At 40.0% G+C, this 27,788-nt stretch overlaps 1 protein-coding gene across 1 annotated transcript in view; it reads left to right on the top strand.

Moving 5' to 3' along the window:
* Positions 1–27,788, top strand: part of slc6a8l.S (solute carrier family 6 (neurotransmitter transporter), member 8 like S homeolog) — a 57,973-nt gene that overhangs the window by 14,870 nt on the left and 15,315 nt on the right. The window contains exons 2-5 of the mRNA XM_018261417.2: positions 4,678–4,926; positions 14,057–14,188; positions 24,397–24,673; positions 25,702–25,834. Coding sequence (XP_018116906.1) covers positions 4,678–4,926; positions 14,057–14,188; positions 24,397–24,673; positions 25,702–25,834 — 791 coding nt within the window. The remainder of the gene's footprint in view (positions 1–4,677; positions 4,927–14,056; positions 14,189–24,396; positions 24,674–25,701; positions 25,835–27,788) is intronic.

The raw sequence follows: 27,788 nt of genomic DNA, 5'->3' as shown, positions 1-27,788 counted from the left end.
AGGAATCTGACTTGCTTATCTCGGGTTCGTCTACTGCAGCTCTACACAATAGAAAAGATCTTTGCAGGGACGAAAAGGAGGGCAATGCCCCTCCAGTTGTTGCAATCATTGTCATGGTTCTTCCTGTGCCTACAAAGTAAATTTTCATTCTATAATAGTATTACTTTAAGCTCTGTTTTTCTGTAGGCACAATGGTCAGTATCAAGCATCCTCCAACTCATCAGGTCACTGTTCACGGCCCTGGTGGGACATGGCCAATCTTCTCTTCACTCAAGTGTACTGCCCCTTCTCAAACAAGATAGAATTTCTCTGTGGAATCTTCAGTGCACTGAGTTTGATGGCAGTCTGGTGGTAGACTACAGAGGGCACCACTGATATTTCCATTTCTCTACAATTTCTTGTGTATCCTGCTTCTCTGACCAGGGCAACCTGGCAATGTATCACTACCACCAATTACATAATAAAATAACTACGGTAAGGAGCATGGTGGAGATGAGAAATATATAGCGGTCTAACCCTTGTGCTTGTGAGGCTGCAGCTCAAAACATCCCAGTTGCTGTAACACACACATATATATATAGACAGAAATATAGAAGATACCCGCACTCCTTCACATGTATTTTTTCTCTCCGGGTGCTAGGTCAAATATGAATATATAAAAAATTGTAGAAAGGACCAGCACTCCGTGTTCCAAAAAAAATTCAGTGCTTTATTCAAAACTCACAGTGTCTCCAAAGTTTCGACCCTCTTTGGGGTCTTTATCAAGGATAAAGTGCTGTGTGTTACAAATCTTTAAATACCCACAATCCCTCCATATATATATATATATATATATATATATATATATATATATATATATATATTATATATATAATATATATATATATATATATATATATATAAACAAATAGAACAATGCAGGACAAAGATAACAGGAATGTTAATCACTGCCATTAATAGGCACTGACCAGTAATGCCGTACACAGATGAACTTGGTGGGATTCCCCTAATCCAAGAGGTAATTGTGGGATAATTATTAAGCAATCAGTTATGTAATTAAATGAAGTATTTTCTTGGCTCTGCCAGGGAGAGTCATTTACAGCACAGGTTCCAGTGTACAATTATACAATTAATTCAGTTTTACAGATGAAAGAAAAGAGCTGTGATTTGAGTAGATATCTAACAATTACCTCACTTTGAGGTCCCTCATACGGAAGATTTTTTGGCCAGTGAAGAATTACTAAATCTCAGTCAGTAAATGAGATGCAAATGTGTGAATCAGTCTCCCAATTAGTCTTTCTTTAAAGGAGAAGGAAAGCTAGCAAAGTGGTTTATTGCCAATAGATTAGCCACAATAGTGCAAGCTATAACACTATTTATTCTGTAGACTGCTTTACCATACCTAAACAGTAAACAGCTCTAGAAGCTCTCTCTGTTTGTTTAGGATAGCAGCTGCCATATTTTCTTGGTGTGACATCACTTCCTGTCTGAGTTTCCCAGCTCACTCCTAGCTCTGGGCTCAGATTACAGCAGGGAGGGAAGGAGGAGAAGAGAAAACTGAGCATGCTCAAGCCCTAGCCCTGGAGGTTTAAGATGAAAACAGGAAGTCTGATACAGAAGCCCATGCGTACACAATAGAAGGAAAGAAATGTGGTGTTTCTTTTAAATCTGAGGACTCAGAGCAGCATTTCTTTGAGGGTTTACTGGTGCATTTATATTGACCTTTCTGATAAAGCCTTTCCTTCTCCTTTAAGGTTTGTGTTCCACAGGCAAGTATGAGCAGTGAATCCTTCATTAAAGGGAAGCTCATCTTTAAATGGTCTTTTATTATGTCATCGGTGAACCTGTTCTAAGCAACTTTTTTCTTGGCCTTCACTTCTTCCCCATCTTTATCTGCCTCACACTATCTTGTGACTAAAAATGCATTCAAGTTGCTAAGGGTCAGTGACCGCAGCAACCAAATATCATATTGACTACGAGACTTCAGATTTATTGCCATTATTATTTTAATTACTTAAAAATAGGGCTCTCTCCTATTCATATTAAATTCTAACGTCAACTCGCTGTTGATTGGTTTCTAGGATAATTAAAAGGCACCTATCACAGAGCACATGTATAATTCAGAAATGGCATAATAAAAACTAAAGACCAGTTGGAAACCATGTTAGAATACTACAATCTGTGCCCTAATAATTTTACTGTGAACCACCAATTAATGGAAAACTGAGCCTTGTTATAGCCTCAACTCTTATTCTTTTAGGCACACAAAATGTGATAAGTACAGATATGCCCATGGTGTGGGTAGATCAAGTTATTATTCATCTTATTTTTCCACAGTTTTATGTGCACTGCTCAGGATCTGGGTTAACTAAGTCTGTCTCTCTGTTTAGTGCAGCCCCTGTATGTGCAATAGAGGACCAAAAAATGATGTCCTATATTCTAGTATTTAATGGATGTCAATGATGGTGGGATAATGATTCAGCATTACCATCTGGAACTTCATGGTTTCAGATATTTGTCTAGATTCCTTCTGTAAGCAACGCATCAGTATGTGATTATCGCTACCAATCATCTTCTTACTTCACTAATAGCAGTTACTGCATAAGGTAGTAAATGTTAATGGGGTCCATTATTCCAGGGGTTCTGAAAAGCCAACTTATAGGTAGATTTATCTAAGGTCGAATTTATTTATTTATTTATTTTTTTACTTTTTTTGATAAATTCGAATAAACTCACAACTCGAATGGGAGGTTATTTAAGAAAAAATTACAAGTTCTAATATTCGATCAAATAGTCCTGACCCTAAAATTGGAATAAAAAAAACCCCCCTCAAATGTCAGGAAGGCAATTAACATATTAAAATGGTTCAACTGACCTCTGCCACTGATTTGTAAATGAACTCGGCAGGTTTTAGGTAACGAATATTCAAATTAGAACTGTTTCCATGGTCGAGGTGTGATAAATCTCACATTCGAATTTACATTCGGATTGGGGGATTAAAATTGGAATGTGTGAATTTTGACACCAAAAAAATATTCATCTTGTACAGATCCTCTGGTTGTATGGCAGGCACTCCATTTAAGAGACTTTGGGGATTCCTTAGGAAAAAGGACCAATCGTGGACCAAAGCCTTACCATGGACTGGGTGTTATCTATTAAATGAATGACCAATGGCAGTTTGCCATCACAGGTGTTTTAAAGGCTATAGTGAGCCAATAGGTAAAATAACTATTAAAGCTACATTGTCCCACTACTGAGTTGATCCTTCTGCTACTGGTGGTGGTGTCAGTAAGGTGTATACAAGCCCCCATCTGTTGTAGAGACTTAATAATTCAATGCAAATCATAATCTACAATAACACTGTTGACCTTATCATAATTATTGCAACCAATAAAAAAACAGATATCCAGTAGCGTCAATGGAAAAGTCATTCTGATGCACAGTTAATATTGTACAAAATAACGTTTAGAATGATATTCGGTGAGTGTTTGGTGGGAGACGATACAACCATTACTGACTTGGATATCAGCTTGTTGATCGGGCAGGTCGGAAAATTTTGGTTGGGAACTTTTGATCACCCACTGTTACTGCTAAATCGATATAGGTAGAATTATATTGTTTGTACCTGTATCTGATTATTCAGCTCTAAAATGTCTGTATTAAAAACAAATTATCTTTTCTTGCGACCAATGGTTGCAGGAGAGATTGTAATTGGTATGTTTATGGCCACCTTAAATAAAGGTGACTATACACATGCCAATAAAAGCCACCAACAGATCAACCCCTCCAAGCGTGTGCATCTTTTAGTGTATGGCTACCTTAAGATGCAAAAACAAGCACATTCTTCAGTTTACATGACTCTCTCTGAATAATTACATAACTGTATGTGGCAACAACTCAACACAAACTGTGTGTCAGAACATACACAAGACTATTCCCTATTTCAAAACTGCTTATCTTGGCAACTACTGAATTACTGTAATAAGTTCATTAAGGGGCCGATTCGTCAAGGGTCGAATATCGAGGGTTAATTAACCCTCGATATTCGACTAGGAACTAAAATCCTTCGACTTCGAATATCGAAGTCGAACGATTTAGCGCAGAAAATTCGATCGAACGATCGAAGGATTATTCCTTCGATCGAACGATTAAATCCTTCGAATCGAACGATTCGAAGGATTTTAATCCAACGATCGAAGGAATATCCTTCGATCAAAAAAACTTAGGCAAGCCTATGGGGACCTTCCCCATAGGCTAACATTGACTTCGGTAGCTTTTAGCTGCCGAAGTAGGGGGTCGAAGTTTTTTTTAAAGAGGCAGTACTTCGACTATCGAATGGTCGAATAGTCGAACGATTTTTAGTTCGAATCCTTCGATTCGAAGTCGTAGTCGTAGTCGAAGGTCGAAGTAGCCCATTCGATGGTCGAAGTAGCCCAAAAAACACTTCGAAATTCGAAGTTTTTTTACTTCGAATCCTTCACTCGAGCTTGATGAATCGGCCCCTAAATGTTTACTTCCAGTTTAAAAGCAAAATTGGGTCCTTTTTTACATTTTGCATCACCGGACAGTTTGATGAAAGAGTTCTAGTCCCTCAATGAATCTGCACCTAACATGATTCATGCCTTGACTTTCTGTGAGCAGTTTAATTTTGGAGAATGTATTTATGTGTTTTTTCAGAAAAACCTGGTTGTTCTGGGGCTCCGGACATGGAAGGAGTTGAGACAGCAGGAGGGGGGGAAGCAGTCCCAGAAGAAAAAGCTGTGATTGCTCCTCTCGTGGTGCCTTCCATGGGTCAGGTCAAGATACCCATCCCAGAGCGAGAGACTTGGACCCGTCAGATGGACTTTATCATGTCTTGTGTGGGCTTTGCTGTTGGACTGGGGAACGTTTGGAGGTTCCCTTATCTCTGCTACAAAAACGGAGGAGGTAAATCTTATATTATAGCTAATGACTGCCTTTAATATCCAGAGGGAGTCACAGTTGTCATTATTTTCATTCTTCTTCTCTGTTCTGTTGACGTTTTACAAAGCCCACAACCTACCTAAAGTGGTCTGTATTGGAGTGGTATAAAAGGAGCTATATAATAAAAAGGTATATAATGATGCCACCCTAGGTGCTCCCCGTGCACTAAGCACAATGAGGCAGCTTTTTAAACCAAATGCTGCTGTAATTATCCTACTCATTAAACATATGAGGTATGATGCACTATACCCACTTACACACAACCCTAGCATGTTTTTTTTCAACAAACCATAATTTAATCCCACGGATTCATTCTGTTCATACAGGCCTCTCAGCACGTAGCCTTCATATCAACAAAGCGTTAAATCCCAGATAATTTGTAGATTGCAAAAACCTGGATTGCAATGGGAAATGCAATGCCAGCTGTCAATAAGTAGGAACGAGCAGGAGGAATAAATACTGGGTTGTTCATAGATTGAAAAGTACAAAGCCTAGTGCAATCAAGCACCAGATAAACTGTAGAGAAAGAAGTTTAGTATGAATACTGATAGTAAATATACAGTGCTATAAAAGTAGATTTCTTACCTATGTACAATGCTATGTACAATGCTGTTAGACGTCATTTATATATACAACAGCATAGTATGCCCCACTACAAGTAACTAACTAGCAGGTAGTATTTTTTGCGTTTGCTGTAGGTGACTAGGTCTGGGTCAAAATGACTGTATTCTTCTTTAACCAACCCTATTATTCTGTGGGATGGACTCTACTCAATCATACGTGGGACAGTCTCGATTTTGACAGCTCAGCCCGCGGTCCTGGGTTGTTACTGGTGTCCCGACTTTCTCTTTGATCTCCTGCACTGAACAGCCAGAATATGTGCAGGTGCACTTAGATACATTTGTAACAATTTAAGATAAGCAAATAAACAATTGTAACTATTAAACATAAGAAGGTCTCTTGGGGAAACTGACTGACACCTTCATTGGCAAAACTGTAATAACTACAGAAATTTAGTAGCTTGTACTTGATCCCAACTAAGATATAATTATTCCTTATTGGAAGCAAAACCAGCCTATTGGGTTTATTTAATGTTCACGTGATTTTCTAGTAGACTTAAGGTATGAAGATCCAAATTACGGAAAGATCCGTTATCCAGAAAACCCCAGGTCCCGAGCATTCTGGATAACAGGTCCAATACCTATACTTTGATTGCCTCATATATCAAAATGTTTCCTTTATTTTGGCAAAAAACATCACAAGGGTTGAACAGAATCAGGCTGTTGTTTGATATTATTGGATCAGTAATGCAGTGTGTTATTACAACTCTAATAATCATCCCCATTTTGCTGTATTAGGAGAGAAGTAGCAGACAGAATGCGACCAATAAAAAAGACTTGTATAAACCAAGCCTAAAAATACTACATTCCCGACCTACAAAGCAATTAAAGGACTAATAACATTGACAAAAAATTGAAAATGATTGCTTTGCCCCAACATACGGTTTACATAGGTCTCATACACATAAAAATCTCCTCTATGAAGCTGAAGTCCTAGATTCATTGCAGCATGTTATCTGTAAGCCCTGCTGTGCTCAGCCATCTTTGATCTGCTGTCCAAATAAAACCACTTTTTCTTTCAGTTGATCCTTAACTAATAAACATTTTTTAATCACCTCAAAAGCCCCAACCAGAAAAAAAAGTATGTGTTTTTTTTTATAAATACAAATATCACTATTACAAAATGTAAAAATGATATGTTAATATTTTAGGACATTTAAATTTTTAATATATATATATATATATATATATATATATATATTTATATATATATATATATATATATATATATATATATATATATATATATATATATATATATATATATATATATATATATATATATATATATATATATATATATATATATATATATATATATATAGAAGCATAGAAATATTGGCACTCACGAAAAACAAAAATGTCCAAAAAATGCCTGGGTGCTCGTTTCAAAAAATCAAAATAGTACATATATATATATATATATATATATATATATATATATATATATATATATATATATATATATATATATATATATATATATATATATATTATTATGTTCGCACACAAACCCATCATGCAAATATATAGCAATATAAAAAGGTGAGTCTTAGCAGGGCACCATATGGGAGTATTACTGGCTGGTTACCTGCCACAGGCTTGGCCTACGTTTGTATTTCTTTAATAAGACCCTGTGACCTACATAAAAAGGCAAAGAGCAATCAGCACAGCTCCCCCCCCCCCTTTCTATCCATCGTCTCAGTCTTAGAGAGAATCACACGCTCTAAAACTGGAAATCAACTGCAGAGAGAGAAAGAGGAGGAGAGAACTGTGCTATTTGTTGTAGGGACTAAGCAGGCGACGTGAGCTGAGTGCAAGGCGGTGATTGGGCAGTCAGGTAGAGCAGATAATGGAATATACATCTACCACAATATAGGGCCCTTCATTACACATGAATTTGCATAATCCCTAAGTAAAAAGGGATGCACTGTGACATCAGATAAAAGAACAGTAAGAGTACACTAGGGGTGAATGCTTATTTGCCAGCCTATTCTGTTGACTGTCTGCACCAAAGCATGCTGGTAAACAGAACTGGCAGTTTTAATCCTACCTTATGCAATCAGGGGAAAACCTCTGAGGCCTACGTTTGGCAAACCGGAACCATTTACATCATTTACCATTATTATACATTTCTGCTTTTTATATAGTAAGAGCATACCTCCCAACTGTCCCTTTTTCATAGGGACAGTCCCTCTTTTGACAGCTCAACCCGCAGTCCCTCATTTTTACTGGAAAGTCCCTCTTTTCTCTGCACTGAACAGCCAGAAAAAGAAACAAAGTTTCTCACTTAATTGGCTTTTAGCAGAGAGCCCAGAACAACTAACAGGTGCAAATAAGATACTTTGTAACAATTTTGAGACACAAAAACACAGTTTAGATAAGGAGAAATGTTTTCAAACTTTCATAACCTGCCAAATTTTGTAAAACAAACATGGTAATTAGGGGGTGTGGCCACAGAAAGGGGTGTGGTCAAAAAATTGCTACGCTTCGTGCGGGAAGATTTTTTTGTCCCTCTTTTTACTTTCAAAATGTTGGGAGGTATGAGTAAGAGGATAATTGGGACAAAGGTGCTGACCTGCTTCTTTGCTGATTGACTGAAACACTGAAAATGTATGGGGAGTCATCGTCCTTTTCATTGGTCACTGTCTTAGTAGCAACCACAATCAAATTTTTTTAACCATGCACACAAAGTAGGGTTATTATCCCAAACCTGAGAGAAATCTTATTTACATATACAGGTATGGCACCTGTTATCCAGAATGGTCATGACCGGGGGTTTTCCAGATAGTTGACCTTTCTGTAATTTGGATCTTTATACCTTTAAGGCAGAGACACACGCTCAGATTCAGGGATATTTAGTCGGCATTGCTTCTTCTTCGGGGGCGACTAATCTCTCTGAACTGCCTCCCGCCGAGTAGAATCTAAATCGCCGGCGGGATGGCACTTGGAGCTCTTCTTTTCTGAAGTCGCCCAAAGTTTCCTCGTGAGGCTACTTTGGAAAACGAAGCGTACTGATTGCCATCCCGTCAGCGATTTATTCTTGCCGACGGGAGGCAGTTTCTGGGAGATAAGTCACCCTAAAGAAGAGGAGATTTGTCCCGGGCGACTAATTTCCCCTGAATCTGAGTGGGTTTCTCTGCCCTTAGACTACTGGAAAATCATGTAAACATTAAATAAACCCAATAGGCTGGTTTTGCCTCCAATAAGGATTAATTTTATATTAGTCAGGCCAAGAATTACAAACGGGGTCTGCTCATCTCCCCCTCTCCGCATCTCTCTCCCCTCCGCATCTCCCTACCCTTCCCCCCCGCGTCTCTCTCCCCTCCCATCCGCCTCCCCTTCTGCTTCTCCCACGGCATCTCTCTCCCCTCCCGTCCGCCTCCCCTTCCTCCTCAGTGTCGCTCTTCCCTCCCCGTCCTGCTCCTCTTCTGATTCCCCCTCACCTTCTGTTTCCCCCTTCCGCGTCTCTCTTTCGTCCGCTTCCCGCTCCCTTTGTGTGGCAGTGTGCGCGCATATATGCATAGCTTGAATATGCAAAGTTGCGCATGCTCAATTGACTTTAATTCGGCTGGGTGGCATGCCGCCCCTGAATGTCTGCCGTCCTAGGCACAGGCCTATGTGGCCTTGCCACAAACCCTGGCCTGATCTTAGTTTGGATCAAGTACAAGCTACTGTTTTATTATTACAGATAACATTTGGATAAAATGGGGTCTATGGGAGACGGCTTTTCCGTAATTCAGAGCTTTCTGGATAACGGGTTTCCCGGATAATGGATCCCATACCTGTACATAGAAATTCCTCCAAGACAGTGGTCTGGTCAGAACTGAGGAGTAGCGAGGCTGTACAATATGATAGATCATGTGGTAAGATAGCACCTTGGGAATAGCATCTGCTGAAAGGATGGGGGGTTGGGATATTTACTGACAAGAATAATCAAGATGACAGAATAATATCAAGCACAATAACCCGTAACCCTGCAGCTGCTGTTGACGTCCATCTCTCAGCAGCCGCCTACACTCTAAGGCCTGCGGATGTTACTGTAAGGTGAATAGAATGAGATTAAACCCTGGCTCTCAGTCAGTGATTGGGAGGCTATTTCACATTTCTTCACTGGCAGGCAAATCACTCCTACCAGCTTCTTTACCAAAGCCCTTCCCCCACTCCTTGTGCTTATACAGACACATAATACTGAGCAGCCTCACAGTCTCTCACATGGAGCAGATGTCAATTACCATCTTCAGAAGGCCATGTCCCCAAATCAGAAGTGTTATTAACAGATGGGTTTCAAGACATTGTGTTATAGCTGTAGGCTTTAATGTGCACCTGACTTTCAGACCGTTCCATTTCAATCCCAGCAGACAAGATGGCTGCCGCCAGGGATAAGTCTGAGGTGCCTTATGAAATGCAGCCTCGATGTAGAAAAATGTGTTGCTGTAGCTCCCCAGGCAGTTTTACTTGTCAGCAGGGAACATGCTGGTGTGTGGTTTCACTGTGTCTGATAGTAGGGTTGCCATCTGGCAGGTATTTTACTGGCCTGGACGGTGAAAATAATTGTTGATCCCAATGTTATTAATAGGGGAAAAAGAAGAATATATATATGTATATGAAGGCCGGTAATTTTTTTTCCAGAAAAGGTGGCAACCCTATCTGCTAGCGGAATACATTATTATGAAGTAAAAATAGATTTTGTCCTCTAAAAGTGAAGCAGAAGCATGGTTGAAAGGGGGTGGGCTTCATCTATCCACAGCCATCTTTAGTGGTGACAAGGGTATATGCCAAGGAGACTTTGTGGGATCTCATTATTTATATAGTGGGGTTTTTTCACCCCAATATGCCCCTTGTTCCTACTACTACTAAACACATCTTGCTACCTGCTATCCCACACCAGGTCCGGACTGAGAATTAAAATAGGCCCTGCCATTTCAGGTACACAGAGGCCCAAACAGCCCCCACCAGCCCACTAAATAGTGACTTTCTATGGGACCTTATAGCAGCCCCTCTGGTATTTGCCAGAACCCACAGATTGCCAGTCCGGGCCTGTCCCACACTCCCTTCCCAGAGACAATTATCCCACTGTTACTATAGACACCATCTCACCGTACTGTACCTGCTATCCCACAGTCACACTCCCTTCCCAGAGACTATTATCCACTGTTACTATAGGCACCATCTCTCCCTACTATACCTGCTATCCCACAGTCAAACTCCCTTCCCAGAGACTATTATCCACTGTTACTATAGGCACCATCTCTCCCTACTATACCTGCTATCCCACAGTCACACTCCCTTCCCAGAGACTATTATCCCACTGTTACTATAGGCACCATCTCTCCCTACTATACCTGCTATCCCACAGCCACACTCCCTTCCCAGAGACTATTATCCCACTGTTACTATAGGCACCATCTCTCCCTACTATACCTGCTATCCCACAGTCACACTCCCTTCCCAGAGACTATTATCCCACTGTTACTATAGGCACCATCTCTCCCTACTTACCTGCTATCCCACAGTCACACTCCCTTCCCAGAGACTATTATCCACTGTTACTATAGCACCATCTCTCCCTACTATACCTGCTATCCCACAGCCACACTCCCTTCCCAGAGACTATTATCCACTGTTACTAAGGCACCATCTCTCCCTACTATACCTGCTATCCCACAGTCACACTCCCTTCCCAGAGACTATTATCCACTGTTACTATAGGGCACCATCTCTCCCTACTATACCTGCTATCCCACAGTCAAACTCCCTTCCCAGAGACTATTATCCACTGTTACTATAGGCACCATCTCTCCCTACTATACCTGCTATCCCACAGTCACACTCCCTTCCCAGAGACTATTATCCCACTGTTACTATAGGCACCATCTCTCCCTACTATACCTGCTATCCCACAGCCACACTCCCTTCCCAGAGACTATTATCCACTGTTACTATAGGCACCATCTCTCCCTACTATACCTGCTATCCCACAGTCACACTCCCTTCCCAGAGACTATTATCCCACTGTTACTATAGGCACCATCTCTCCCTACTATACCTGCTATCCCACAGTCACACTCCCTTCCCAGAGACTATTATCCCACTGTTACTATAGGCACCATCTCTCCCTACTATACCTGCTATCCCACAGCCACACTCCCTTCCCAGAGACTATTATCCACTGTTACTATAGGCACCATCTCTCCCTACTATACCTGCTATCCCACAGTCACACTCCCTTCCCAGAGACTATTATCCCACTGTTACTATAGGCACCATCTCTCCCTACTATACCTGCTATCCCACAGCCACACACCCTTCCCAGAGACTATTATCCTCACTGTTACTATAGGCACCATCTCTCCCTACTATACCTGCTATCCCACAGTCACACTCCCTTCCCAGAGACTATTATCCACTGTTACTATAGGCACCATCTCTCCCTACTATACCTGCTATCCCACAGTCACACTTCCCTTCCCAGAGACTATTATTCCACTGTTACTATAGGCACCATCTCTCCCTACTATACCTGCTATCCCACAGTCACACTCCCTTCCCAGAGACTATTATCCCACTGTTACTATATGCACCATCTCTCTCTACTATACCTGCTATCCCACAGTCACACTCCCTTCCCAGAGACTATTATCCCACTGTTACTATAGGCACCATCTCTCCCTACTATACCTGCTATCCCACAGTCACACTCCCTTCCCAGGGACTATTATCCCACTGTTACTATAGGCACCATCTCTCCCTACTATACCTGCTATCCCACAGTCACACTCCCTTCCCAGAGACTATTACCCCACTGCTACTATAGGCACCATCTCTCCCTACTATACCTGCTATCCCACAGTCACACTCCCTTCCCAGAGACTATTATCCACTGTTACTATAGGCACCATCTCTCCCTACTATACCTGCTATCCCACAGTCACACTCCCTTCCCAGAGACTATTATCCACTGTTACTATAGGCACCATCTCTCCCTACTATACCTGCTATCCCACAGTCACACTCCCTTCCCAGAGACTATTATCCCACTGTTACTATAGACACCATCTCTCCCTACTATACCTGCTATCCCACAGTCACACTCCCTTCCCAGAGACTATTACCCCACTGCTACTATAGGCACCATCTCTCCCTACTATACCTGCTATCCCACAGTCACACTCCCTTCCCAGAGACTATTACCCCACTGCTACTATAGGCACCATCTCTCCCTACTATACCTGCTATCCCACAGTCACACTCCCTTCCCAGAGACTATTATCCACTGTTACTATAGCACCATCTCTCCCTACTATACCTGCTATCCCACAGTCACACTCCCTTCCCAGAGACTATTATCCACTGTTACTATAGGCACCATCTCTCCCTACTATACCTGCTATCCCACAGTCACACTCCTTCCCAGGGACTATTATCCACTGTTACTATAGGCACCATCTCTCCCTACTATACCTGCTATCCCACAGTCACACTCCCTTCCCAGAGACTATTATCCCACTGTTACTTTAGACACCATCTCTCCCTACTATACCTGCTATCCCACAGTCACACTCCCTTCCCAGAGACTATTATCCCACTGTTACTTTAGACACCATCTCTCCCTACTATACCTGCTATCCCACAGTCACACTCCCTTCCCAGAGACTATTATCCCACTGTTACTTTAGACACCATCTCTCCCTACTATACCTGCTATCCCACAGTCACACTCCCTTCCCAGAGACTATTATCCCACTGTTACTATAGACACCATCTCTCCCTACTATACCTGCTATTCCACAGCCACACTTCCTTCCCATAGACTATTGTTCCACTGCTACTATAGGCACCATCTATTTTTACAATACCTACTATAGTCTCAGTTATAGGGAGGAGATTGTCCCTTTACCCCTAACCTTTTAAAATAAATTCAAAAGTGGGCTGGGTTAAGTCCATAAGCAGGATACATTACAGAGGGGAAAGCAGAACAATAATGGTACTTTAGCCTGTGTCATTTATAAAACCTTATGGAAATAATGCGAAATTTATCTTTTATTCCCCTTTTAATTCAAGTTCACCTTATCATGTTCTTCTGATTAAACACAGGTCTATGTTTTAGTGCAGATAAAATTTGTTTTTTTGTTTAAATTTATTATTTGTTTAGTTATTTTTATTATTTTCCTCACTTCATTCCTCACCTTCATTCCCTTTGACAGATTCAACTTTGGCTAGTGGCTTTTGTAGTCAGAGAACTGTGTTTGTGGAAGAGAATATTGTAACACTCCTCCATGACATTATGTCAGAATAAGTAGTTGGTGTTCTGATACAAAGCGATAATCCATATTAAATTTAAAAAGGACAGTGAAGATGAAAGAACAATATTACAGAGGTTATGTTGTACCCAAAGGATTGTGGGGAAAAAGACGCATCTGGAGGGGTATTGCCTCTAATAATTTTCCTGTTGTGTTCTCTTTTCCATACAGGCGTATTTCTGATCCCTTATCTGCTAATCGTTTTTGTGGGTGGAATACCAGTGTTCTTTCTGGAGATTGCTTTGGGGCAGTTTATGAAACAAGGTGGAATTGCGGCATGGAACATTGCTCCGCTATTTAAAGGTAACCTGGGGTTCTATAGACAATCATTAATGTTTAGGAATGCTGGGGCACATTTATCTTGGAGGGCGCAGTTAAGAATGAGTGTAGATATTACTGCCCACATTAACCTCTACATAATTCTAGAGGGAGCTGTCATATCTAGGGATGAATGCATTGGCACAGTGACCGTAAAGAACCTCTGCCCATGGGACAGTTCTGGTAACACCACTGTCCATTGATAAACATACAGTGCATATTGGACTACAGTAGGATAAATTGATGGTGCTGTTGGTGTTTTTGTCAGTGGAAGATTTGTAGCTTCACCTAAGCCCAGACCAGTGTTACGGCAGCTTGCAGTTTCAAAGTGTGTAGAGAGGCTTCAACATCCAAAACTAGTAGGGCAAAGACTTCAAGTCTAGTGAATACCCACCTTTATTCACTAAATGTGGATGGATCATTTAAGGGGTTTGGTGGATAAAAATTCACTCTACAATGGAACTCTACCTGCTGGCCTGTTTTTTTTCTTGGTCTTCCTGTATTTCGCCTTTACAGCACCACCATTAGCTGCAACAGAACCTTGGGGGAAATTTTATAAATGAGGCACCAACATATACTGTAAGTTTGCTTTTGATGAATAAGAGATCAAAGCATTATCAGTTGTCAAGAGGATACTTTAGCAACAACTTGGAGTATAAGTACTTCCACAGCATGTGAAGGGCTGCAGACTGAGCAACACTTTGGTGCAACTATCAGTTCCTGCACTCCCCTGTGGCTGAACATATTTAAACCGACGGCTGTGGAACGCAAGAAGAAATGCTCACAAGGAAAACCTCTAAAAGTGGCCATAGACTTAACAATTACGATCTTTCCAAGAAAGGTCGTTAATTTCAATACACAGGTGTAGAGCTGAATCGTTCGATATTTAGTGAATAAAGTACCCCCTATTGTAAAATATAAGGATATTATAAATTAACGAGGAGTTTCATGACCATTTTTTTATACAGGTCATGGAACTCTGGGGTAACTTCTAATATCCTCATATTTTACAACTGGGAGTACTTTATTTATTATAATACACAAATTTCAATGAGTCATGTGACTGAAATGACATCAGAACTCACTATTTATAACTGATGACATCCGAACTCACCGTTTATAAGGATATAATTTACAAGATATTCATGGCTTTTGTGTATTATACAGGTATAAACAATAGAATTCTACCTCTATCTGACGATTCAGCACTAAGAGTGGCCGATGTTTAGGTGCCTTCAAAGACACCTGATCAAAATTTTCCGTCCAGCCTGACAAGCCAACTGATTTCCAAGTCTTCTGCCGATATCGGTCAAATCTTTTCCCACCATACAGGCACTGAATATCATATGAAAATTTGTTTTGTACGATATTATCTGTGCGTCTATGGCCACCTTTAGACTCATTCATGATTGCAACTGCAAGTGTGGTTTACTAAAATGAAAGCAAAGTTGTGCAGAAATCAAGCACTTCACACAAGGTTCTTGCTCCCAACCATGCTTCTTGCACTTATTTCTACTTTCAAAAGTGTCAGTGCACCCGATTGGCCCTCTTTAAGGAAGAAATTAATGCCACCCTGAACATAATCATTGTTCCCCTGGCATTAATGCTAATGGTGTTATTAATGAAGTGAGCATTAGCACCCAAAAAGTGACATCTTCCCGACTCTACAGTTGTACTTATTGTGGGGAATATATGGTAATTGACATTTGAAAAGTGCACTTATCACCCTACGTTATGGTCATAAATGAGTCTTACTATCTCTGTTTGCTGTAGCATTACTCTACTGTCACCATCTTGTACCTTATGTAGCCTGAGTCTTGCAGAACTGCAGGGTCTCACTGTGTGGAATTCAAGGCAGTTAATCTTAAAGACAGCACCTTCCTTACATGAAAATACATAAGGTAAATCCTAATTATAATAGGCACAAATCCGTCATATAGCGTAGTTTACGTTGCAATAGAAAGAGCTTAGCCATTCATGGAGGACCCAGCCTCCAATTCCTAAGATTTACCAGTGCTATTTAAGAGCTTTAATTGTCCATATGCTAAGGGTAAATTATCATAATGCATTGAAATCCTATTACATTCTTAGCCACGGCACAAAAGCAGGCCTGTGCTGCAGCTTATGATAAATATAAATAGATGTTAATGTTTTAATAAATACTTGTCAGCATGGGACAGTCCTCTCATTCTAGGATATTCTCCCTCCAACACTGCCCTCTGGCTGCAAAGTGCAGGATGCCTTGTTCAGCAAAGGATAATATAGTGCCAAAACAAAAGCTAGAAGACAAAAGCGCTCATTAACTAAATGAGCGAAAATGCATGCATTTAATCCAGTCTGCAGTGTTTAACCACAATGCACCTTTCCTTCCCAGATTTCCAGAAAAACGGTACGTGTGGCACCAGTGCAAAATGCGGTTGTGCTAAATACTGCTGGCACAAAAATTTAGGGGAGTAGAGGTTGCAATTGAGGCAAGGGGCACAATTCAGGCTGGACATTCCGTTCAAGTTGGTGCAACCTCCAAAGCTTAGTTTTAGAATGTTCTGTATACACAAAAAGCAAGTGGTTGCCAAATTGTAGAGTTAGCACCTTCAAAAAGAGTGCAGATGTTGGGAAAATAGAAGCCAGGCCAGGTAGGGTTAGACTTTTTATGCTTAATTTCTAAATTCTCCTGGAAGTTTTACTCAAGGGGTACAGTTACAGTAAGATTTACCATCCTGGATAATCTTGAAACTAAATAACCTTGTTATGAACTAAAGCTGACCCTGAACAATTATTGGAATTCAGAGGGACGGGGGGGCGGAGAGATTTGAACACAAAAAAACATAACAAGTACTGCAATAATCTGTGTACAATGAAGCCCCCCATTATGTACCTGCTCGTGACCCAGCAATACCTCCTATGGTTCTCCAGTGTTTGTCTTGGAACAGTTCCTGGTTGACAGTAAATCTGCCTGCTGAGTTCCCATATTGGAATAATATTAATATTCATTATTCAGCTATAATTTTTAGGAGGAATGTTAAAAATATTTTTTCAAAAAACAAGCTTTTTCACCAAAACACAGTATCAATAGGTTACCGGAGTTTAGCGAAACAGACTTTTTCATTTAAGCGCTCTGTGGTGGAGATGAATCTTCCAGTGTCAACTCCCTGAGCACAATTTCCTTTATCAGATTAGACAAAGGCAAGAATGTGCCAAGCTTCTCCCATTATGTCTTTAACCTTTCCCCTTCTTTTAATAAAAATAAAACATTCATCAGTTTTCAGACATGAAGTCTAGCACTCAGACCTTGCTCTATTTAAGGGCACATAAACAGAAGACAGAGCTCCCACACACGCTTATAAATAGGATATATTTTCCTCTAGTTTATAGGTATATATTCTTTTTATTACAGAACCTAGGAGTCCTATATTTTTGGTTCTTGAAGGATATACAACTGAGGCATACAGATTCTGAAATTAGAATTGTTAAAAGGTATTATGAGATGGTAGGAAAATTACAGTCCACGTTTCCACTAGGGCAATTGATGAAGAAAATGCTAGCCAAGAAGATTGTGGTAGACCTAGGAAATATTGGTGAATAGAAAGGGGCCATCTTGATCATTGGTCCTCATCTCTTCTCATTACCTAGACCTCATATGTTCAACACTCAGGTCCTACCAAGTTGAAATGCAGTGATCCCCATGAAAAAGTTCCAGGGGTGCCATATAAAAGCTTTGATTAGCTATTTGGTAGCCTCTTTGTGGACTGGAAGCCAACAGTTTTTTATGCTTCCAAAATTTCCTCCAAGACAGAATTCAAAAGTAAGCACCTGCTTTTAGGCCACTGAGAGCAGCATTCAAGGGGTTGTTGAACAATATGTTGCTCATGAGCCACTGGTTGGGGATCACTGCTCTAGGCGATGATTTGTTGAGTTTGTAAATGTAAATCATGAAGGTTTTTATGCTTTTGGGGTTCATGTCCCTATATTGTCCAGGCTCTTAGTTTATATAAAAGTTATAGATATATTAAACCATGGTTGTTACTTTACTATGATTCCATGCTATCCATGTTAGCAAATAAGTATTCACCTCCAAATCTTGGACTATAATTCCCTTGATAAAAAACAAGTATGGAGAGTTTGGAGACGGCTTGAGGAATTCTTCAGGGAGTATCGATAACACTTTGTATATTGTTTACTTAAGCTATTTGTGCAAGTGTTCTCACTATTTAATTATCAGCCTGCATGGGGGTGTCCACATACACCACTATAACTACACAAAATATCAGAATGGGACTTATCCCCATAGGCCCAAATTATACAGAATTATCACATGACCATGTTGTAATTAAGGATAAAATGCAATTTTTATTAACTACCATGCCACATACTTATTAAAACCACTTAAAACATAGAAATAGCGCTGCGCTGGGTGTAGGGATCCCTGTACCCTAAAACCAATTTCTGAGGAGCTCCTATATATAGCTATGATGGATATTCACTTATATGATGTGGCTAAACAGCCAAAATTCCACTTCAATATGTAAATGTAGGTACTTCAACTCCAATTGGTCACAGGGAAAGGAGGTAAGCCATTTGTAATCCACACCGTCCAAATCAATTACAATGTTTCACCACGATATATTGCAACTTGCTCGTTGCTATTAAACAGTTCCCATGCATCGGGTGTGGTAAGGGTCAATGCTCCATATATTGGGAGCGGAGTAAATTGGGGAGAGGTTTCTGGATGGCTCTACTTGTGGCCGAATTAGCCGTGTAGTGCTGTATGGTCTCGATAGTAATGGCCGCCCGCCGTTACCAGCGGTCGCAATGCGGCCACGGCCCAAGGTGATGCAAATTGTGACAATCACCTTGCGTGTTAGCCCAATAAGTCCTGCCAATCCCAGCCTCTTATTGCCCAAATAGGTTTATACAGACCGTTGTGATCACGTCTGCACCGTGCGTAACTCAACGCTCCCTTGTAGGTATGCTTTGCTGGAGAACCCTACGGCGCCTTCCAAGTCCCTGGTCGGGAGAGGGATCCCGTCTTACTCAGCTAGCAACGCGAAACCCCGACAGCTGTTTCGCCACCAAACGTGGCTTTGTCAAGAGGCCGAGAGCCGGACGTGACGTCGTTTTATACTTGTCGTCACATGACCAGAGTGAATTATCTTCCATGTCGTTACTTTGTTGCAAGTCCCAAAGAACCCGGCTTGTCAGGCAGAGTTGCAAATGTTCCTTTCATTTTCTGCCATGATATTTCTTGTATCCTTTAGAATGTGTCCTAGATAAAATGTATCTTATGGACACTTCAATCAATAGGGCGAATAGTTTGTTCAAAATAAACATCCTCAAAATCACTCTGTTACATCTAGACTACGTATGTGGCAAGGTTCAATAGAATTGAAAAGTGTATGAGATTTTTCTTCTTATGTTCATAATAATATGCATATATAATTAATCAAGTTATATGAACTTAGACCAATTTTGAATGTATTAGTATAATCAGCACACAACGAAAACAGCAAAAAATTATAAAAAATGACAGAATTATACCTCAACAGAAAATTAAAAAGGAGAAAAAAAAAAGGGAAAAAAAGAAAAGAGAAAAAGGGGATGAAAAGAAACGTTGTTTCAATGGAACCGTAGGAGACCGTTCCTGTATATCTTCATTTGTTTATAAATGCCTGAAAATTCAATTGGCCATTGAGTCCATATTCTGACTTGTATGTATTGAGCTTAAAGATCCAACTAGTTTCCATTTGGAGTAACTTATTATCCAGGTCACCGCCCCTTATGTCACCATGCAGGCGGTCAATACCCTGGAAATAAGACCCCCTATGTTCACCATTGTGTATGCAGTAGATATGTTTGGCAATTGATGACAATAAATTACAATTATTTATGTCACGCATATGTTCGTAAATGCGTCTTTTCAGAGGTCTCTTCGTTTTGCCCACATATTTACTGCCACAATGGCATGTGAACAAATAAATAACATGGGTCGTGGTGCAGCTTGTATAATGATACATGTTGTACTTAGCATTCCTATTGCCAAATTCCCTCGATATTTTAATGTATTGGCATTGATCACAGGCTCCACATCTGTAGCTCCCTGGTGTTTTACAACAAGATGCTCCTGAATACTTTTGAAAGTGGCTACGAGTCAACAGGTCCCCTATACTATTGTTCCTTCTATAACCAAATAAGGGGCGGGTAGTAACCCATTTCCCTATATTCGGGTCGTTAGACAAAATATGCCAATGTTTTTGGATCACGGCACGGACTTCCTGATCTTTCATACCATATGTTAGGATGAATCTAGTCCTATCTTCATCCTTTCGCCGCACATGTAAGGTGTCACATTGTTGGTGTTTATATAACACCTCGTCCCTGCTGCGAGACAAGGCAAATTGGTAGGCTCTACGTAAACTACGTGTTTTATATCCCCGTGCTTTAAATCTTAAATACAGTTGGTAAGCCTCCCGTTTAAAATCCTCCTCTGTGGAGCAGATTCTCCGTAGTCTGAGGTACTGTCCCTTGGGGATGCCCTCTATGCATTTGGGTGGATGCATCGATTCCGCATGTAAAAGGCTATTCCCTGCTGTCTTTTTGCGGAAGAGATTGGTAGAAAGCTGGCCCCTTTCATCCTTTTTTATTTCTATATCCAGGAATTCCAATCGTCCCCGGACGCCGACATTCTATGCCCTCCCGAAGGTCCATAAGTCCATTCATGAACCTCCGGGGAGGCCTATAGTGTCGGGTTGCGGGTCCCTCACTGAGCCAATTAGCGGCTACATTGATATGGTCTTACAGCCATTAGTGACACAATTAGACTCGTTTGTTCTAGATACCTCTCACTTGTTGAGAGAAATAAATGGACTGACACTGGGCTCTGACTGCATTTTGGTAGGCCTGGACGTTGAAGCGTTGTATATGAGCATTCCACATTCATTGGGCATAGAGACTATAAAAAACGTTTTTGAACGTATACACCAACCACTCTCTGAGGAACATTCAGTCATATTGAAAGCACTAAGTTTTGTGTTACACCATAATGTGTTCATCTTCAATGGTGTGTATTATTTACAGCGACAGGGCGTGGCTATGGGCGCCAAATGCGCACCGAGCTACGCAAACTTATTTCTGGGAGAGTGGGAGTGCCATGTTTTTTCGGCGGAAGAATACGACGAGTATCTGTGTCACATTTTACGGTGGCACAGATACATCGACGATATTATGATCATCTGGCAGGGCCCTGAACGAAAATTAAAAGAATTTGTGGTCAAACTGAACAGAAACAGCTTTAATTTAACTTTTACCATGAATTACCACTATAGCAGATTGGAATTCCTGGATATAGAAATAAAAAAGGATGAAAGGGGCCAGCTTTCTACCAATCTCTTCCGCAAAAAGACAGCAGGGAATAGCCTTTTACATGCGGAATCGATGCATCCACCCAAATGCATAGAGGGCATCCCCAAGGGACAGTACCTCAGACTACGGAGAATCTGCTCCACAGAGGAGGATTTTAAACGGGAGGCTTACCAACTGTATTTAAGATTTAAAGCACGGGGATATAAAACACGTAGTTTACGTAGAGCCTACCAATTTGCCTTGTCTCGCAGCAGGGACGAGGTGTTATATAAACACCAACAATGTGACACCTTACATGTGCGGCGAAAGGATGAAGATAGGACTAGATTCATCCTAACATATGGTATGAAAGATCAGGAAGTCCGTGCCGTGATCCAAAAACATTGGCATATTTTGTCTAACGACCCGAATATAGGGAAATGGGTTACTACCCGCCCCTTATTTGGTTATAGAAGGAACAATAGTATAGGGGACCTGTTGACTCGTAGCCACTTTCAAAAGTATTCAGGAGCATCTTGTTGTAAAACACCAGGGAGCTACAGATGTGGAGCCTGTGATCAATGCCAATACATTAAAATATCGAGGGAATTTGGCAATAGGAATGCTAAGTACAACATGTATCACTATACAAGCTGCACCACGACCCATGTTATTTATTTGTTCACATGCCATTGTGGCAGTAAATATGTGGGCAAAACGAAGAGACCTCTGAAAAGACGCATTTACGAACATATGCGTGACATAAATAATTGTAATTTATTGTCATCAATTGCCAAACATATCTACTGCATACACAATGGTGAACATAGGGGGTCTTATTTCCAGGGTATTGACCGCCTGCATGGTGACATAAGGGGCGGTGACCTGGATAATAAGTTACTCCAAATGGAAACTAGTTGGATCTTTAAGCTCAATACATACAAGTCAGAATATGGACTCAATGGCCAATTGAATTTTCAGGCATTTATAAACAAATGAAGATATACAGGAACGGTCTCCTACGGTTCCATTGAAACAACGTTTCTTTTCATCCCCTTTTTCTCTTTTTCTTTTTTTCCCTTTTTTTTTTTCTCCTTTTTAATTTTCTGTTGAGGTATAATTCTGTCATTTTTTATAATTTTTTGCTGTTTTCGTTGTGTGCTGATTATACTAATACATTCAAAATTGGTCTAAGTTCATATAACTTGATTAATTATATATGCATATTATTATGAACATAAGAAGAAAAATCTCATACACTTTTCAATTCTATTGAACCTTGCCACATACGTAGTCTAGATGTAACAGAGTGATTTTGAGGATGTTTATTTTGAACAAACTATTCGCCCTATTGATTGAAGTGTCCATAAGATACATTTTATCTAGGACACATTCTAAAGGATACAAGAAATATCATGGCAGAAAATGAAAGGAACATTTGCAACTCTGCCTGACAAGCCGGGTTCTTTGGGACTTGCAACAAAGTAACGACATGGAAGATAATTCACTCTGGTCATGTGACGACAAGTATAAAACGACGTCACGTCCGGCTCTCGGCCTCTTGACAAAGCCACGTTTGGTGGCGAAACAGCTGTCGGGGTTTCGCGTTGCTAGCTGAGTAAGACGGGATCCCTCTCCCGACCAGGGACTTGGAAGGCGCCGTAGGGTTCTCCAGCAAAGCATACCTACAAGGGAGCGTTGAGTTACGCACGGTGCAGACGTGATCACAACGGTCTGTATAAACCTATTTGGGCAATAAGAGGCTGGGATTGGCAGGACTTATTGGGCTAACACGCAAGGTGATTGTCACAATTTGCATCACCTTGGGCCGTGGCCGCATTGCGACCGCTGGTAACGGCGGGCGGCCATTACTATCGAGACCATACAGCACTACACGGCTAATTCGGCCACAAGTAGAGCCATCCAGAAACCTCTCCCCAATTTACTCCGCTCCCAATATATGGAGCATTGACCCTTACCACACCCGATGCATGGGAACTGTTTAATAGCAACGAGCAAGTTGCAATATATCGTGGTGAAACATTGTAATTGATTTGGACGGTGTGGATTACAAATGGCTTACCTCCTTTCCCTGTGACCAATTGGAGTTGAAGTACCTACATTTACATATTGAAGTGGAATTTTGGCTGTTTAGCCACATCATATAAGTGAATATCCATCATAGCTATATATAGGAGCTCCTCAGAAATTGGTTTTAGGGTACAGGGATCCCTACACCCAGCGCAGCGCTATTTCTATGTTTTAAGTGGTTTTAATAAGTATGTGGCATGGTAGTTAATAAAAATTGCATTTTATCCTTAATTACAACATGGTCATGTGATAATTCTGTATAATTTGGGCCTATGGGGATAAGTCCCATTCTGATATTTTGTGTAGTAACACTTTGTATATGTTGGCAGAGGACTATCTAGTCCACCCTATAGTGATTATTTTTATGTATATCAATGGGGGGGGGGGGCAATCACTCTCTTGCATGCCTGAAAATATCCTGCAGTTAAGATACTAGAAATAATTTTGAAGGGAAACAAAGATAATACTTTCCATAGTGATAGCTGAAGGCTCTAATGTTTTATAGCCAGCAAACACTGTACTGTATAAATAAATCCGATTCATGGATTGAATGATATAAAAAAAAAATTTTCTTTCACTAGGAAAAGTCCCTACAGCAGTGGGAATATTCTGGAGAACAATTATATTTTCAGTGTTACTACATAAAATTGGCAACCCCATAATGGACAAACATACTCCCCCTGAATGCTTATGTGCGCAGTGTAAGATAATTATCCTTTATTTATTTAGTTACAGAGACTTATTTTTCTATGGCTGGTATTCTGTAGGTCTTGGCTTTGCCTCAATGGTTATCGTGTTCTTCTGTAACACCTACTACATCATGATCCTGGTCTGGGGCCTCTATTACCTGGTGCACTCCTTCACCAACACCCTGCCCTGGGCCACCTGTGGAAATCCTTGGAACAGTAAAGAGTGCACCGAAGTCTTCCTTGTAGACCAGTGCACCAATATGAGTTCAGTCAACGCTACAGTTTCCGGCACACTGGTCAACATTAGCTGTGATGCTCTAGTGAATAAGCGCTCACCTGTCATTGAGTTTTGGGAGTAAGTAATAATCGCATCATTAAAATTCTATATTATAAACAAATATCATTAATAACCCTTTAAATATATCCTTCTTAATAAAACATGTCATTATTTACAAGGTCATACATGGCCAGTCTAAATTTAGCAGTTAATTTCACTAGTCATAATTTGGATTAATGTTAATGATATACCTCATAGTGATCTTGTGGTGTTCTACACAGCTAATGTCTTCTCCTAAGAGCCCAAACCCTCTTCTGAAATACAAAACTAGATGCTACAAAATGTATTTAACTTTAAAAAGTTCTGGCAAACACAGAAGTCTCATTTTTCCTTATGGTCACATGTTTTTCATTAGAATGAAGGCTTCATTGAATTAATCTCATGTCCTGACTAGTTAAAGGAGAACTAAAACTTAACTAAAGAAGTAGGTAGAAATGTTGTACATTATGTTTTGGGCTTCTGTACCAGCCCAAGGCAACCATAGCCCTTAAGTAGTAAAGATCTGTATCTCCAAAGATGCCCCAGTAGCTCCCCATCTTCTTTTATGCTGATGCACTGCACATGCTCTGTGCTGCTGTCACTTACTGAGCTTAGGGTCTGATACCCAACATATTGAATATATATATAATATAAATGTCACAATATAAGTCCTATTAGTAAATAATTCAGTAATGGTTGGTACAGCACAGAAACCAGCACAATTAACATTTGAATATAATCATCAGCCCTGTAGCATCAGCTTAAATAACAAACAAACCTAATTTTCTTCTTGATGATTTGCAATGACCCCTAAGCTTTGCTTCTCAACAGCTGCTCAGAGCCCATTGAACATGTGCACTCCTAACAAAATCCAAGATTGGAAACTCCTGCGACAACTTTAAACTATACTACTATAGAGATGTTGAACCTTTAGGCTCGTGCAATAAGTTCAGTATATGATGGCATTTTCAGCCATATTCATTTTTAGGGTTAAATTTTCATTTAAAGGGAATACAAACTTTGATATTCATTATTAATTTTCTCAACAATCTTCTTTCTCACTACAGGAGAAAGGTATTACAGATCTCTGGAGGTTTGGATGAGCCTGGGCAGCTGAACTGGCAGATGATCCTCTGCCTACTGGCAACATGGGTTATTGTGTATTTCTGCATCTGGAAAGGAGTGAAATCAACAGGAAAGGTAATACAGGGAATTATACAAATCACGGTTCATTTATCAACACTGGGCAAAGTTACACTTGGGCAATAACCCAAGGCAAGCAACCAATTTGATACCGTTGTTCTCCCTGCAGTTGGCTAAAAAATCTTCTTCTTGGTTGCCATGCAGTTGGCTAAAAAATCAGTTCTTGGTTGCCATGGTCTACTGCCTAAGACAAATGTGCCTAGTGTTGGTCCTTACAGGCAAATCTACATAATTTCTGCAGTGGATATTTGTATTTTCTTAGAGGTGTTCACCTTTGAATTATCTTTTAGTATGTTATAGAGTGATTAAATCTAAGCTACATTTCAAATGGTCTTCATTAACTTTTTTTTTTTTATCGTTTTTTATGATTTGTCTTCTTCGCCTGACACTTTCCAATTTTCTTTCTATTCAGGCCTCTCCTATTAGATAGGGAGATTCCAGCCCCTTCAAATCAATACATGGTTGCTAGGGTGATTTGGACACTAGCAACGAGAATGTAGAAATTGCCAACTGGAGAGCTGCTGAATAAAAAGCGAAATAACTCAAAAACCACAAATAATAGAAAACAAAAAACCTATTGCAAATTGTCTCAGAATATCACTCTACATCATACTAAAAGTTAATTTAAAGGTGATCAACCTCTTTAAACAAGACAGAATGTTCCTGTAATTTCCATTTTAGCTGGATATGTACTTTCACTGGCTTATTTATGAAGTACTGGGGAAAAACAATACATACTGATCCATCCTCGATACATCCTGTAACTTAACATTCTCCGCTGATTAAAAAGAGAAAGGTACAACTGAAGCTGCTCACTAAATATCATGTATATGGTATCTTTATTTACATTTATTGCCAGAGAAATTATGACAGTAAAGGGGTGCAGTGATCATAATAAAAAGCAATACTTGATGAGTCATATTATGTAATGTAGGTTTAGGGAGAAAACAATATTTCTGAAGTTAAAGGGGCTTTTTAAGCTTTAGTGATGATAAATAAAACGTTTCACCTATAGGAAATTGATTCACCTTCACAGTCACCCACTGGAACAGAGGACACTTATTATTTATATTTCCTTGGCTAATGACTTTATCCTAGGAAGGGTGTGAAGGCGACAAAGGAAGGACGGAAATCACAGATATCTGAATTCATTTTTAAAGGCTCTAAAAATAATGAAATGACTGTAGTGAATGACCATACCCAGCGCATGGTGTGAGTGAGCAGATAGTTGCACATGATCAGTAATACATCAAGCACCTCTTTAAGAATATTACCTTTTCTCTTAAAATGACAAATACTTACGTCATTGCTTATTATTCCATCTCCTATATGTCTAAATATCAATATATAATAATAGATGCCACGTTAAGCCACTAGGTGAAACATGGAGTTGAAGTAAACTCTTTTATAATCCTTGAAAACTGCCATTGCTGCAAAGACTCCAGACTTCACTGACATCATTCTGCTCTAAATAACTATAATTACTAACTATAAAACCACAATCCAGGGCATATCCTTAGACTTTAGTAGGCTGGTGAAGGGAAGCTAGCAGCAATATATTAGCAATCGCTGAGGGGTCAGAGGCTGGACATCTTGAATTGCACAATTTTCCTCTTACCATTCCTGAAATACCCAATGTATTTCTTATGGGTATTATGTATATCTATATAATACACAAAAGCCATGAATATCTTGTAAATGATATCCTTATAAATGGTGACTAGTGATGTCATCAGTTATAAATGGTAAGTAGTGATGTCATTTCTGTCACATGTCTCACTAAAACTTGTGTATTATAATAAATAAAGTACCCCTTGTTGGAAAATATGAGGATATTAGAAGTAACCTCGGAGTTTCATGACTTGTATAAAGGTCTCGTGCTTTTATATGGTCATGGAACTCCTTGGTGACTTATAATATCCTTATAATTTACAAAAGGGGGTACTTAATT

The sequence above is a fragment of the Xenopus laevis genome, chromosome 4S (assembly GCF_017654675.1).
Source record: "Xenopus laevis strain J_2021 chromosome 4S, Xenopus_laevis_v10.1, whole genome shotgun sequence".
NCBI lineage: Eukaryota > Metazoa > Chordata > Amphibia > Anura > Pipidae > Xenopus > Xenopus laevis.
Note: the sequence above shows the minus strand (reverse complement) of the source record. Positions and strands in the feature narration are given on the sequence as shown.